This window comes from Phlebotomus papatasi, chromosome 1 (genome assembly GCF_024763615.1).
Source record: "Phlebotomus papatasi isolate M1 chromosome 1, Ppap_2.1, whole genome shotgun sequence".
Taxonomy (NCBI): domain Eukaryota; kingdom Metazoa; phylum Arthropoda; class Insecta; order Diptera; family Psychodidae; genus Phlebotomus; species Phlebotomus papatasi.
The window spans coordinates 3,235,264-3,246,741 of NC_077222.1; the positions used below are offsets into that span (position 1 = coordinate 3,235,264).

The following is an 11,478-nucleotide window of genomic DNA, read 5'->3' on the forward strand; positions in this document are numbered from 1 at the left end:
GAAGGTGATTTTTTTTTATTTCTGGGCTAAAGTCTCTCATTCGATGATCACCGGATTAATGCATTTGGGTACATCTAGGATTTAGGTGCATTATCGGTGCATAACCACCTGGAAGGATTCGAAGACCTTTTCAATGAACTCAAACTTTTCTCAATCGGTTGAGGAATATAGTCTTTAGGGTTGTTTATTCTTTGTCTCTGAAAAATCCTTCAAATGAATTATTGAAGATAATTTTCGTTTTTTTAAGTGTTTTAAAAATAAATATTCAATATTGTGAACGAAATCAAAATAAATCTCAATAGATGACATTCTTAAGACATCCTCGAAAGAAATTCCGTGGAATTTTCCGCTGATTATTGCATTCCTTTCCGTTTGGTTATAGGGTAATCCCTTGGAAAAATCATTTAATTTGAAATTCAACTAAAGAAAAAAAAACAGAATAACTCCCAATCTACTAAAGATTGCTTTTCCTGGCTCTACCTTAACACCGATGGGAGATAAGAAAAAAAAGCCCGAGCTCTCTATCGCACTCACACTCCCACACAAAAATATCTATTGAAATCGTTATGCAATTCCATTGACAATTTTTCCACAGTTGAGGAAAATCAGTTGGTGATGTGCGATGAAAAAACATCTCATTGTTGGCATTTTTGTGTACCTGTGGTGTCTGTCTCTCGCGACTGATGTTCAGTCTCGTGGAAACATTCTCTGCCTCATGGGTGTTCCCTCGCCCAGTCATCACATTTGGAATCGATCCCTCATGCTGGAACTCTCAAAACGTGGCTACAATTTGACGATACTCACCGTGGAGATTGAAGAATCCCAGCCCAATTTTCACTTCATCACCATGGAAGATGTCTATGAAAGGATTCAAGCTGAGTGGAATACAGGAAGTACAGGAATTGATCTTCAGAGAAAAAATCCCTGGGCTCTTGTGGTTGAGTCATACAAATATTATCACTTTGTCTCTCAGAAATTAGTTGAAACCAAGGGATTTCAGACACTCCTGAACTATCCTAATAACTTCCGATTCAGTGCAGTTATTCATGATTTCACCCTTGGTCAAGTGCTCTTGGGATTTTTGGATAAATTCGGAAATCCTCCTTTAATATCTGTGACTCCCTTTGGAGCTCCTCCTCATTCTTTCTCTGTGGCTAGGGACTCTCTTCTGGCCCTCTTTTCTCCTCATTTTGCTACAGGATTCCCTGGAGAAATGGGTTTTGGTCAGAAGATCACTAACTTTGCCACACATTTCTGGGATTTTATCTACAGGGAAATGGTATTTTTACCTCAGGAAAATATCCTGGCCAGAAAATTCTTCCCAGATGTAAATTTAAGAACTCTTGAACGTCACTCAAGCTTAGTTTTTGTGAATAGGGATCCCCTCATTGATGGAGGAATTCCCTTATCTGCCAATGTTATCAATGTTGGAGGTCTCCATGTCAAGAGAGAAGGATGGCTGCCACCTGAATTAGAGCATGTCCTCAACTCTTCCCCTAAATCAGTGATTCTCTTCAGTTTGGGCAGCAATATGAGAAGTGATTTACTAGGACAGAAAATTCTAAGCAAATTTGTTAAGGTTTTTAGGAAACTCAGCCAATTCACCATCATCTGGAAGTTCGAGGGGAAGAGACCCTCCAACTGGCCAGGCAATATCTTAACAGTGGACTGGGTTGATCAGAACAAAATATTAGGTAAGTTCTACCTTACACAATAAAAAAATGTGTAAAATTTTACTAGGGGAAAGTGCTCTCCCTTCGAACGTTCATGCCTTCGAATAATGTTAATTTCTTTTGTTTTTTTGTAAGAGATTTAAATAAAATTATCATGGTATTATCAACATTTAATGATAAGCCAATTACTATTTAATGGAAATGTGTAAGTATCTTAGGAAAACTAAAAGATAATTCACATTATTCGAAGGAATGAACGTTCGAAGGGAGAGTACTTTCCCCTACTATAATAGTGCAAAATCGACCATTTTAGTTGTTTAATTTAAAAATGTTTAAAAAATGCACAATAATTTGGTAATTTATTGTCATGTGATTGAAAATTATCACTATTATAGTTGAAAAATTTTCAACAACGTTGTTTAATTTGAAAATGTGTAAAATTTTAACACTATAATAGTGTGAAATCGGATAAATTAATTATTTAATTGCGTTCTGTGTCAAATTTCTCACTATTTTAGTCTTAAAATATTTTCAAAAAAAGATTGGAATTTAAAACTGTTAAAAACTTCTAAAAATTACCACTATTATAGTATGATTATAGTTTTTCACATTATTATAGTGTGAAAAAATGCACAACTTTATGGTATTTTTTGTCACATGATCAAAAATTAACACTATTATAATGTGAAGCCTTGTGTATTTCAACCAAAGTTGTTGGTTTTTTAACCAAAAGTTGTTGAATTTTGAGACACAAGTTGGTGAATTCCTAAACAAAAGTTGTGTAAAAATTGTTGAATCTCCATTTAAGACATATACTTCAGTCGAGATGCTTTTTATTGGGCAAAAGTCATATAGAACATCAAATATTTATATGCATAATAAGTATATCGTGAAGATCCAAGCATCAGATTCAATTATGTCGCATTAGGGAGGATCCCAAGTTCAGGAAAAAAACATTACAAATGTCCAAAAACGCAAAAAAAACTAAATAAACGAAATGAAATGAAAATTCAACAATTTTTAAATTCTGTGTAAATAAAATATTACTGTGTAGATAAAATTTATCTCAGAATAAAAAAAACATTATTAAGCACTTGATAGAACACTTAAGAGTCACTCTTAAGCGGTTTTCAGACTAGAGGTTTAACCCAGTTCCCGAAAGTCTCAAAATTTTAAATAGCGAGCGATTTAATTGCTTTTTGAAAACCTAATTGGTCATTTACCTTTAATAATTCAATTCTGAATTAAATTTTTCAAAAAACTGTGTTTGATAGGAAATTAGAGTAGATAAGCGATATGGCTAAGCCTTAGGTCTGAAGCCCGTATTACTTTATATTACCTTATTAACACGAAAAAGATCAACCCTTTAAGGACGATTGGAACACCGGTGTCCCATAAAGGAAATAATTTTTCCTGACTACCTAAAGTTATTTTTTTCTAATGTCTGTACATAAGTGTAAAGTAGAAGGTGGAAGGAATCTAGAATATTTTTTGCAAGTCTCTAGCTATTTGCTATTTAGTAAATATTTAAGCCCAAAAATTGCGAATTTTTAAATTTTCAAATTCATAATTGAATTTATTTATTTTTTATACTTTTAATTTTTTTAAGCAAAACCCTTTTGGCAATAAAAACTACAATACTCATACGTAATATTTTTCATTAAAGCGAAAAATAGTATTCATTGGTATTGTCAGAAAAATTACTTAAATTTTTGGGCTATTTTTGTCCCTATCGTTCATAGAGGCGCAAAATACACCGAATCAGACTCCGTTGGACTTTCCAAGGTTAGATGTAGGACTTATCATTGATTATGTTTCTCAGTTTAATTTTTATTGTTGATTTTCAGTCCGTAAAAAGTGTCTCGTCGTTAAAGGGTTAAAATTGAAAATAAAGAGCGCACAGTTTCAACGCAAAGCGGTTAAAATTGAATATAAAATCCGCACAGCTTTCGAATGAAACGTTCAGCAATTTAGATCGTTTTTACTCGGATTCTGTGCAGATTTTATTAAAAATCGATATAATATCATTATTTCTGTGTGAATTTTTGTTTAATAGGTCAGTCTCATTTTAATAATAAAGCACGATGGTTTTTAGAATATTATCACAGAAACATTCATTACCACAGAATCAGTGTTAGCAAGGAGACACTGATTATCTTCATGAACATTGTTTTCTAGAATGTGATGTCTTGGACAAGTATATAGCAAAATCCCCAAACAAAAAATTATCCTTATGAAGAGAGCAGGAAATAAATCTTAATTTCAATGATTTTTACAATATTGTTGATTTGCAGAAACCATAGTACAATTGGAAAACTCCCTCAGCATGTAGATATAGAAGTTCAAAAATTATTAATCGTTTAGAGGGTTACTTATCATATTGGTTCAACGCGGTAGTAGAAAATTTGAATTGGGATTGCCAGTAAATTTCATCATGCATTTTAGACGACAAGCTTTACAGCAAAAAGCCGCAAAATATTTTACTGAATTCAGCATCTCTTTCAGCAAAATCAATTTTACATTTTTTATATTTTAATTTTACATGTTAAAAATGTAGCACATATTAAAGTTTTTTTTTACTATGTAAAAAATTATGTAAAATGTAAAAAAAATCGCCCAGCCCTGATCGTAACTGATCTCTTGGCAATTTCAAGTCAATGAATTGTTGATAGGAACCTTTATTTCAGAGCATCCCAATGTAGTGCTCTTGATCACCCATGGTGGACTTTTGAGTGTCCAGGAGGCTGCTTGGAATGGAATCCCCATCCTCGGAATGCCTTTATTCATGGATCAGCATTCAAACATCGCAAGGTCTGTCTCACGAGAGATCGCCCTTGAGATTGATGTGAATTCCTTCACAGAAGACGAGCTTGAATCAAAGATCCTCAGTCTGATGGATAGAGGCAAGATCGCCAGAAATCTATCCAAAATGTGGAAAGAACAAGAGCCTCCCCTAACTAGGGCAGTTTCCTGGGTGGAAGCAATTGCGGAAAATGGAGAACTTCACCATTTAAAAAACAGTATCAGTTTCTTTGATATTTTATTACCAATAATCCTTATAATTATCTTAGGCAGTGTTCTCTTGAATTTTTTGGTGAAAATCGTAAAAAGTTGTGTAAAAAAGAAGAGTAGAAACCCCAAAGCCAAGTTGCAATAAATAAAAAGTTAGGGTTTGAAAAAATTCGAAATTCCCGAAACCACATTTTCCAGGAAGTTCCCTTGAGGCTGATCCTGAGGCTTTGATTGAGGCTTTGATTTCCGAGTAGGTCTTACTAGGGGGCCTTTCTGGCTTGTGTCACACCCGTACATCGCATTGACCTTCTTGAGATCTCCCAGGGAGAATCCCCTTCTCTGTCCCATGTTTGCTGATGTCCTAGTCTTGGCCACAATTGTAGGCTGTCCATTGACTGAGAAAGCATAGGCTGAGTAGTGCAGAACACTGTTGTAATCGTAATGGACACCAAAGTTGTTCGTGGTTCCTGCTGAGGCCTTGTGGAAGTTTTCTGCTGTGCCTGGTTTGATGTTCTGCCATTTGATGTAGACACTCTTGTCCCGGTCTGAGCGGTTTTGCTCATGCAGGAAGCCCAGAACATGCAAAAGTTCATGAATTGGTACTCCAACTTGATTCAGGCACCCTGGAGATTGAAGATTCACATCCTGCGGACCTCCAATTCTGCCCACACTGGACCAGCATCCTGAACGGCCACTTACCAGCTTAATGTAGTCCGCTTCATTGGTATGGGGCACAAAACGAATGCACGTATGAGCATGGAACATCTTGATTGCCTTCTCAATCATACTCATATCGCTAGCACCTGGAATGCAAGAAGATCTTTAATGATACTCAATAAATTCTCTAATGAATCTAATGCCCTAGACACACTTATGACTTAAGCCGAGAGACGACTTAGTAGAAAATTATGGAAATGAAGTTTAACCCTTTAACGACGAGACTTTTTATGGACTGAAAATCAACAATAAAAATTAAACTGAGAAACATAATCAATGATAAGTCTTACATCTAACCTTGGAAACTCCAACAGAGTCTGATTCGGTGTATTTTGTGCTTCTCTGAACGATAGGGACAAAAATAGCCCAAAAATTTAAGTAATTTTTTTGACAATACCAGTGAATAATATTTTTCGATTCAATGAAAAATATTACGTATGAGTATTCTAGTTTTTATTGCCAAAATGCTTTTGCTTAGAAAAAATTGGAAGTATAAAAAATAAATAAAATCAATTATGAATTTGGGAATTTAAAAATTCGCCATTTTTGAGCTCACATATTTAATACATAGCTAATAGCTAGAGACTTGCAAAAAATATTGTAGATCCCTTCAACCCTCTACTTTACAATTATGTACAGACATTAGAAAAAAATAATTTTAGGTGTCAGGAAAAATTATTTTCTTTATGGGACACCGGTGTTCCAATCGTCCTTAAAGGGTTAACCATTATTTCAAATATAATTATGCTAACCGGCTAATCCTCAGGTCTGTCAAGGTCCTAAGATAGTCTTCAGACTAAAGACCTATATTTCTGTAGAGCGTCAATTTCTGAATTTTAATAGTCAGATTTAATTGCTTCTGTTGAACTGTTGTGGGAATAAACCGGCGTGAAATGCAATCAACAGTAGGGGGATTCCAGAAGTCGTCGGAAAACTAACTGAGGGAAGCACATCAACTATCTTCAGAGCTTTCGACTTGGTCTCCAAGCATTCATAAATGGCTAGAGCCAAGAAAAAGAGCTGCATTATATTAAAAGTTTTTCAAATGCATACAATTTTTCAACAACTCACTCAAGTCTTGCAAATTTTTCCTCTGAGACGCGTTCAGGGTTTTTGGTCAGTATTGCAACAGGACACGAAAAGGAACCGAAAATTTTTGAAATAAATTCGTACCTTCTAGGAGAAACAAAAAGATACCCAGTATTAGTAACAAATTTGTTCCAAAAAATAGCTCGTCTAGTATAAACTCGTATATCCCTCCTCTCACACTCAGTCATCAGTCACCAACGAAGCAAGTAGGACGCCAAATCTGTGGCAATTTTCGTGCTACACGGTTTCACTTTTTTAATTCGAGATTCTCTCTTCCCCTTTTGATGCTAGCACTCGCATATGATTTCGTCATGGACGCGTCTGTATAAAACACTCTTAAATTGATTCTTATTTGATATTCCTTATGAACTGTCGCCACCGAAATCCATCTCGACTGAAGTATAGACCTTAACTGTAAGACGAAATCTTTTATACGAATTCGTTCCTGACAATGGAAACAAAAAGATTCCCCATATGAGTAACAATTTCATTCCAAAAATTACCTCTTCCACGGACACTGAAAATTTTTGGAACATATATGTTACAGATGTAGGAATAATATTGTTATAAAAAAATGTACCAACTTGTTCCTGACATTGGGAACAAAACCGCCGAGTGAAACAAATTCTATTCCAACTTTCAGGAACAAAATTGTAACTATATTTCGTAACAAAACTGTAAAGAAAACTTTTTGGACCAAAAAAATATCTTCTCTAGGTACAAATTGATTCCCAAAAAAATTTGTTCAAAGGAAAACTTATTCCAATATTTTGGTCAGTGTCCAATAGTTTTTACCGTGTGAGTTAAAATTTCCCCTAATAACTCGTCTATATTAAATTAAATCGTACTGCTTTAGATCTGAAGATCGTATGAGGACCTGTACAGATCTGAGGATTAGATGAAAGGAGACTTAGTAAATTTATATTTGAAATTAAAGTTAGGATGTGAACAGAAGAGCACTCCCTTTAACGATTCACTTTTGCTGTCGATAAGCCGATAATAGAGACAGATCGGCGCCGATCAGCCGATCTGTCACTCACAGTATACTCTCTAATCCTATTTATTAACTCCCTGATTTAACTAACTACCCTGAATGACAATCAATTGGATCTTGTTGAAAATTTGTCAAAATGATGTTGCTTCTGAATTTGGCAAAATTCATTTGCATCGTGATAGAACATGCTTTTGACAGCCAGATGATCGCTAATTTGTCCGAACTTTTATTGAAAAACTATTAACAAAATGACAAACCCTTTTTTTAAGATTTTGAAAAGTAAGGTTTTAAAATATATTTTGTTATAGTTTGTCAAGAAAAGATCTTCTCAAGATTAGACAAATTTGGATAAAGTTTTATGTGGAAGAACATGAACAGTTGTTAGAACATCATTAGTAATGCAAATAAAACTTTTTAGAACGTGGAATGTGCATTAGAGCGCCGCTAGAGGTATAACACTTCACTAAATTTGTGAAATATTTAAAGCAAAGGAAAAAACCATTAAAAAGTAAATTTTAATCTCATTTAAAATTACTTTAGTTCACATGAATTCTTTTGCAAGGAAAATCTAATGCGATTAAAATTTTTAGAATGTGGGATGTTAATTAAAACGCCGCTAGGGGTACAACACTTCGTTAAATTTGTCATATATTCAAAAGAACGTTAGTAACCGTCAAAAACTTAATTTCAATTCGTTCTAAATTACATTGATCGATTATAAGCTAAATTGCTTGGAAAATTTAATGCTATCAAAGTTCTCAGAACGCGGAATATTCACTAGAGCGCCGATAGGAGCGCATCAATCGATATTTTTGACAAATATTCAAAAGACCGAAAGCGATAGTCAAAAACTAAATCTTTTTTTAATTATTTTAGTTTATCTTGAATTAAATTGCAAAGAAAACCCTAAATGTTAATAAACTTGTTAGAACGTTGAAACTTCATTCGGACACCGTCAGGGGCACAAATATATTAGATTTTTCAAATATTAAAAAAAATGGAAGCAATTGTTAATAAACCCAGTAATTTTTATTAGTTTTACTCAGGGGTATGATATTTCCTATGTTTCCCATATGTTTCTAGTGTGCCGAAAAAACTTTTGAGTTTATTAGTTGTTTTCTGTCATTGTAGAATGAATTAGCAAAAAATACTTATACAGAATAAAAACCAATTTAACAACGAAGAGGCAACCGAAAACCCTAAATTGGCAACCTGCGTAGTTTTAGAGATATCTTGTGAAATGTGTACGAAAACAGGGAAAAAATCACACTAAAACTGGTCGCAGTTTTTAGATCTAATGTCACCTCCCTGGTTTTAGTACGTGTTAAATCAATTTGAGTGAGAAACACTATGCTCTAAAACTTTTCAGAACGAGTAATGTTCTTTGGAGCGTCGCTAGAGTCGCAAACGTCGCTAATTTCGTTAAACATTTAAAAGAAGGAGAGAAATTGTCAAAAAATCAATCTGAACATATTTTAAAAAATATTTAAGTTCGTCTTAAATTAAATTGCAAGAAAAACCTAGTGATACGTTAATCTGTAGGACGTAGAATGTTCACTAAAGCTCCGCTAGGGGCACAAATATCGCTAGTTTTGTGAGATATTTGAAATAACGAAAGCATCCGTCATAAAGTAAATTTAAATTTTGATATAATTCACCTGAAGCTGGATTTAATGGAAAATATCATTTTCAAACATTTTAGAACATGAAGAATTTCTTTAAAGCGCCGCCAGAAGACAAATATTGTGCTTTGTAAACTTTTGAAAAGGAATTAGGTCACCTTTTCTTTAATCCCCATCTTAAGTTAAATTGCAAGAAAAACTTAAAGCTATCAAACTTTTAAAGCATCGAATGTTCATTAGAGCACCGCTAGGTGATAAACATCGCTAATTTTGTCAAATATTCAAAATAACCGACGTAACCGTCAAAAAGTAAATTCAAATGTTTTTAATCTGTTTTAATTCATCATGAGCTGGATTTAAAGGATAATCTAATATCTAATCCAATCTTAAGCGTCACTAATGGTGCTCTGATGATCCTCCCTGGAATTAAGTTACCATATCTTCAATCCCAAGCAACTAAAATTAATTCACAGCACAATTTGTTTAAGACTTATCGCCTTTTTGGGTGAAAACTCACTGAATGATCCTTGGATTTCGTAGGGAACTACTCCATTTGGCCATCGAGTTGCCTTAGCCACAAGTCCATTCCTCGCTCTCGACAGAGGAATCAGCAAATCTCCCTCAAGGTAGGATCCCTGCTCCTCGGGATTCCCACGAAAATTAGCCAAATTCTCCACCACTTTCCCAATATTCTCATTGGGTACACCAAAAATTCCTGGTCCCAGGAAGCTCAGATCAATACTGTACTGACTCCAGAGATCCTTAGCTTCAGCTTCCGTTGAATTTCCATCACCAATAGGAACACTTTGTGCCAAAGCAGCACAGCCTAGAACAATCAAAACTATCTCCATTTTGTGTGAAACACTTGAGAAAAAGAAAATCCTCAGAGAACTGGTGGAAAGTGCCAATGGGGACTCCTTAAATACCGTCGAAGTGAAATTTCACGACGATAAATCCTGCTATCAGAGACATGTTAGTCTTTTCTTCGCGCACATTTGGCATATTTCCACCATTTCTCCTCAGTAGGGCACACATTTTCCGCAATTTCTCGACCTTCTGGCGGAGTTCTATGGCAAAATAACACAAAAACAAATCTTTTATGATGCCTTCGGTGAGACTGCCTTTTAATTTTAATTGCCATTTCACTAAATTGAGTTCATTGCCGTTTAATGTTTCTCACTGATCTTGAGACTTTTTTTATTGGCAGGGTATTACAAATAAAAATCGTTATTCTTACTGCCCTCATCAGGGGAACAACTTTAATGAGATGAAATTTAAACAGAGAACTCAAAGAATCCTGAAGGAAATTATTCTTCTAATTGCTGTTTATTGCAGCGAACTGAGGACTAAGAATACAATTAACGGGTGATAAGGTAAGTATTTTGAAGATCTCTAAAATACACATTAACAATGCATAATTTTGCATTTAGCGCTTCTAAAATATTCTTTAAGTACATTTTATTTAAAATATTTAGGGATTGGTAATTTGCTGATAAGGAACCCTATTGATAATCCTTCTAATCTTCTGTTATAAAATTAAGCAAGGAGTATATTGACCAAAACAATTTCTGTGAACAGTGAATATTTAAAATAAAACCGATCAAGTTTTATCTACATTTCGGCTATTTATATCTTAAGAACTCAGAGTAGTCCTGCTGAAGGGGTTAGATAGGTTCAGCAAGTTAGAATAAAACATATTTTTCAAAGGGGAGATAATAGGGTAAAAATCTTAAGGGGAAGGCTTTCGGGATTCGCACAAACACTGGTTTCGAACACTTCATATTTCCCTTTTATTATTTTCTTATTGAAGACTAGCTATTAAAATATATTGCCATTTATAATATTTCTATTTATTAAAGGAATATGGGAAAATATGAAGTGTTCGAAGTCATATTGTGTACGAAGCCTGAAAGCCTTTCCCTTAATTATTTCCAGGTCCCACATTTCAATGGAGAACTCCTAACTCCTCGTAAAATTTTCAAACTTTTTTCAAAAAATAAGTAAACCTACTCTAAAAGGGCATTATATAAGTGAGTAGTAAAAAGTTAAAATTAAGCAGTAACAAAAAAAATTTTAAACAGTGATATTATCGTCCAAATCTTGGCAAAAGAAAAATAATGGGCTTTTCATTCTATCTGCAACAATTTTGAATGTTAAATATATTAATTAGGCCCATTTTTGTAAAGATTTAAGTTTTTTACTGACCATAATTAGATATTTTACTGCCCATTTTGAATTTTTTACTGCTCGTCCGTTTTTGTTGCCCTCTTTAAGCCGTAGGGTAGAATAGCCTAATTCAGAACCTGCTCTAAATGGATTATTTTTATTAAAACTTGTCATTATCAATGGATTGTCGTTTTATTGAGAACAC

The 11,478-nt window shown here is 34.1% G+C and overlaps 2 protein-coding genes across 2 annotated transcripts; one reads left to right on the forward strand and one right to left on the reverse strand.

Moving 5' to 3' along the window:
• Positions 1 to 447: 447 nt before the first annotated feature.
• Positions 448 to 4,854, forward strand: LOC129799934 (UDP-glucosyltransferase 2-like). Its single transcript, XM_055844233.1, has 2 exons — positions 448 to 1,694; positions 4,361 to 4,854. Exons 1-2 carry the CDS (start codon positions 623 to 625, stop codon positions 4,828 to 4,830), a joined length of 1,542 nt encoding a protein of 513 aa, XP_055700208.1. The 5' UTR covers positions 448 to 622; the 3' UTR covers positions 4,831 to 4,854.
• LOC129798746 (hatching enzyme 1.2-like) lies at positions 4,839 to 9,958 on the reverse strand. The gene is made up of 2 exons (XM_055842058.1): positions 9,625 to 9,958; positions 4,839 to 5,488 (listed from the first exon to the last, which is right to left on the reverse strand). Exons 1-2 carry the CDS (start codon positions 9,956 to 9,958, stop codon positions 4,839 to 4,841), a joined length of 984 nt encoding a protein of 327 aa, XP_055698033.1.
• Positions 9,959 to 11,478: the final 1,520 nt, after the last annotated feature.

What these genes read in the sequence shown, in the direction of transcription:
- LOC129799934 (XM_055844233.1), top strand. Translation starts at nt 623, where the DNA reads ATGAAAAAACATCTCATTGTTGGCATTTTTGTGTACCTGTGGTGTCTG. An exon ending in TGATCAGAACAAAATATTAG is followed by an intron (nt 1,695 to 4,360) that starts GTAAGTTCTACC and finishes CCTTTATTTCAG; the next exon opens with AGCATCCCAATGTAGTGCTC.
- LOC129798746 (XM_055842058.1), bottom strand. Translation starts at nt 9,958, where the DNA reads ATGGAGATAGTTTTGATTGTTCTAGGCTGTGCTGCTTTGGCACAAAGT. An exon ending in CGAAATCCAAGGATCATTCA is followed by an intron (nt 5,489 to 9,624) that starts GTGAGTTTTCAC and finishes CTTGCATTCCAG; the next exon opens with GTGCTAGCGATATGAGTATG.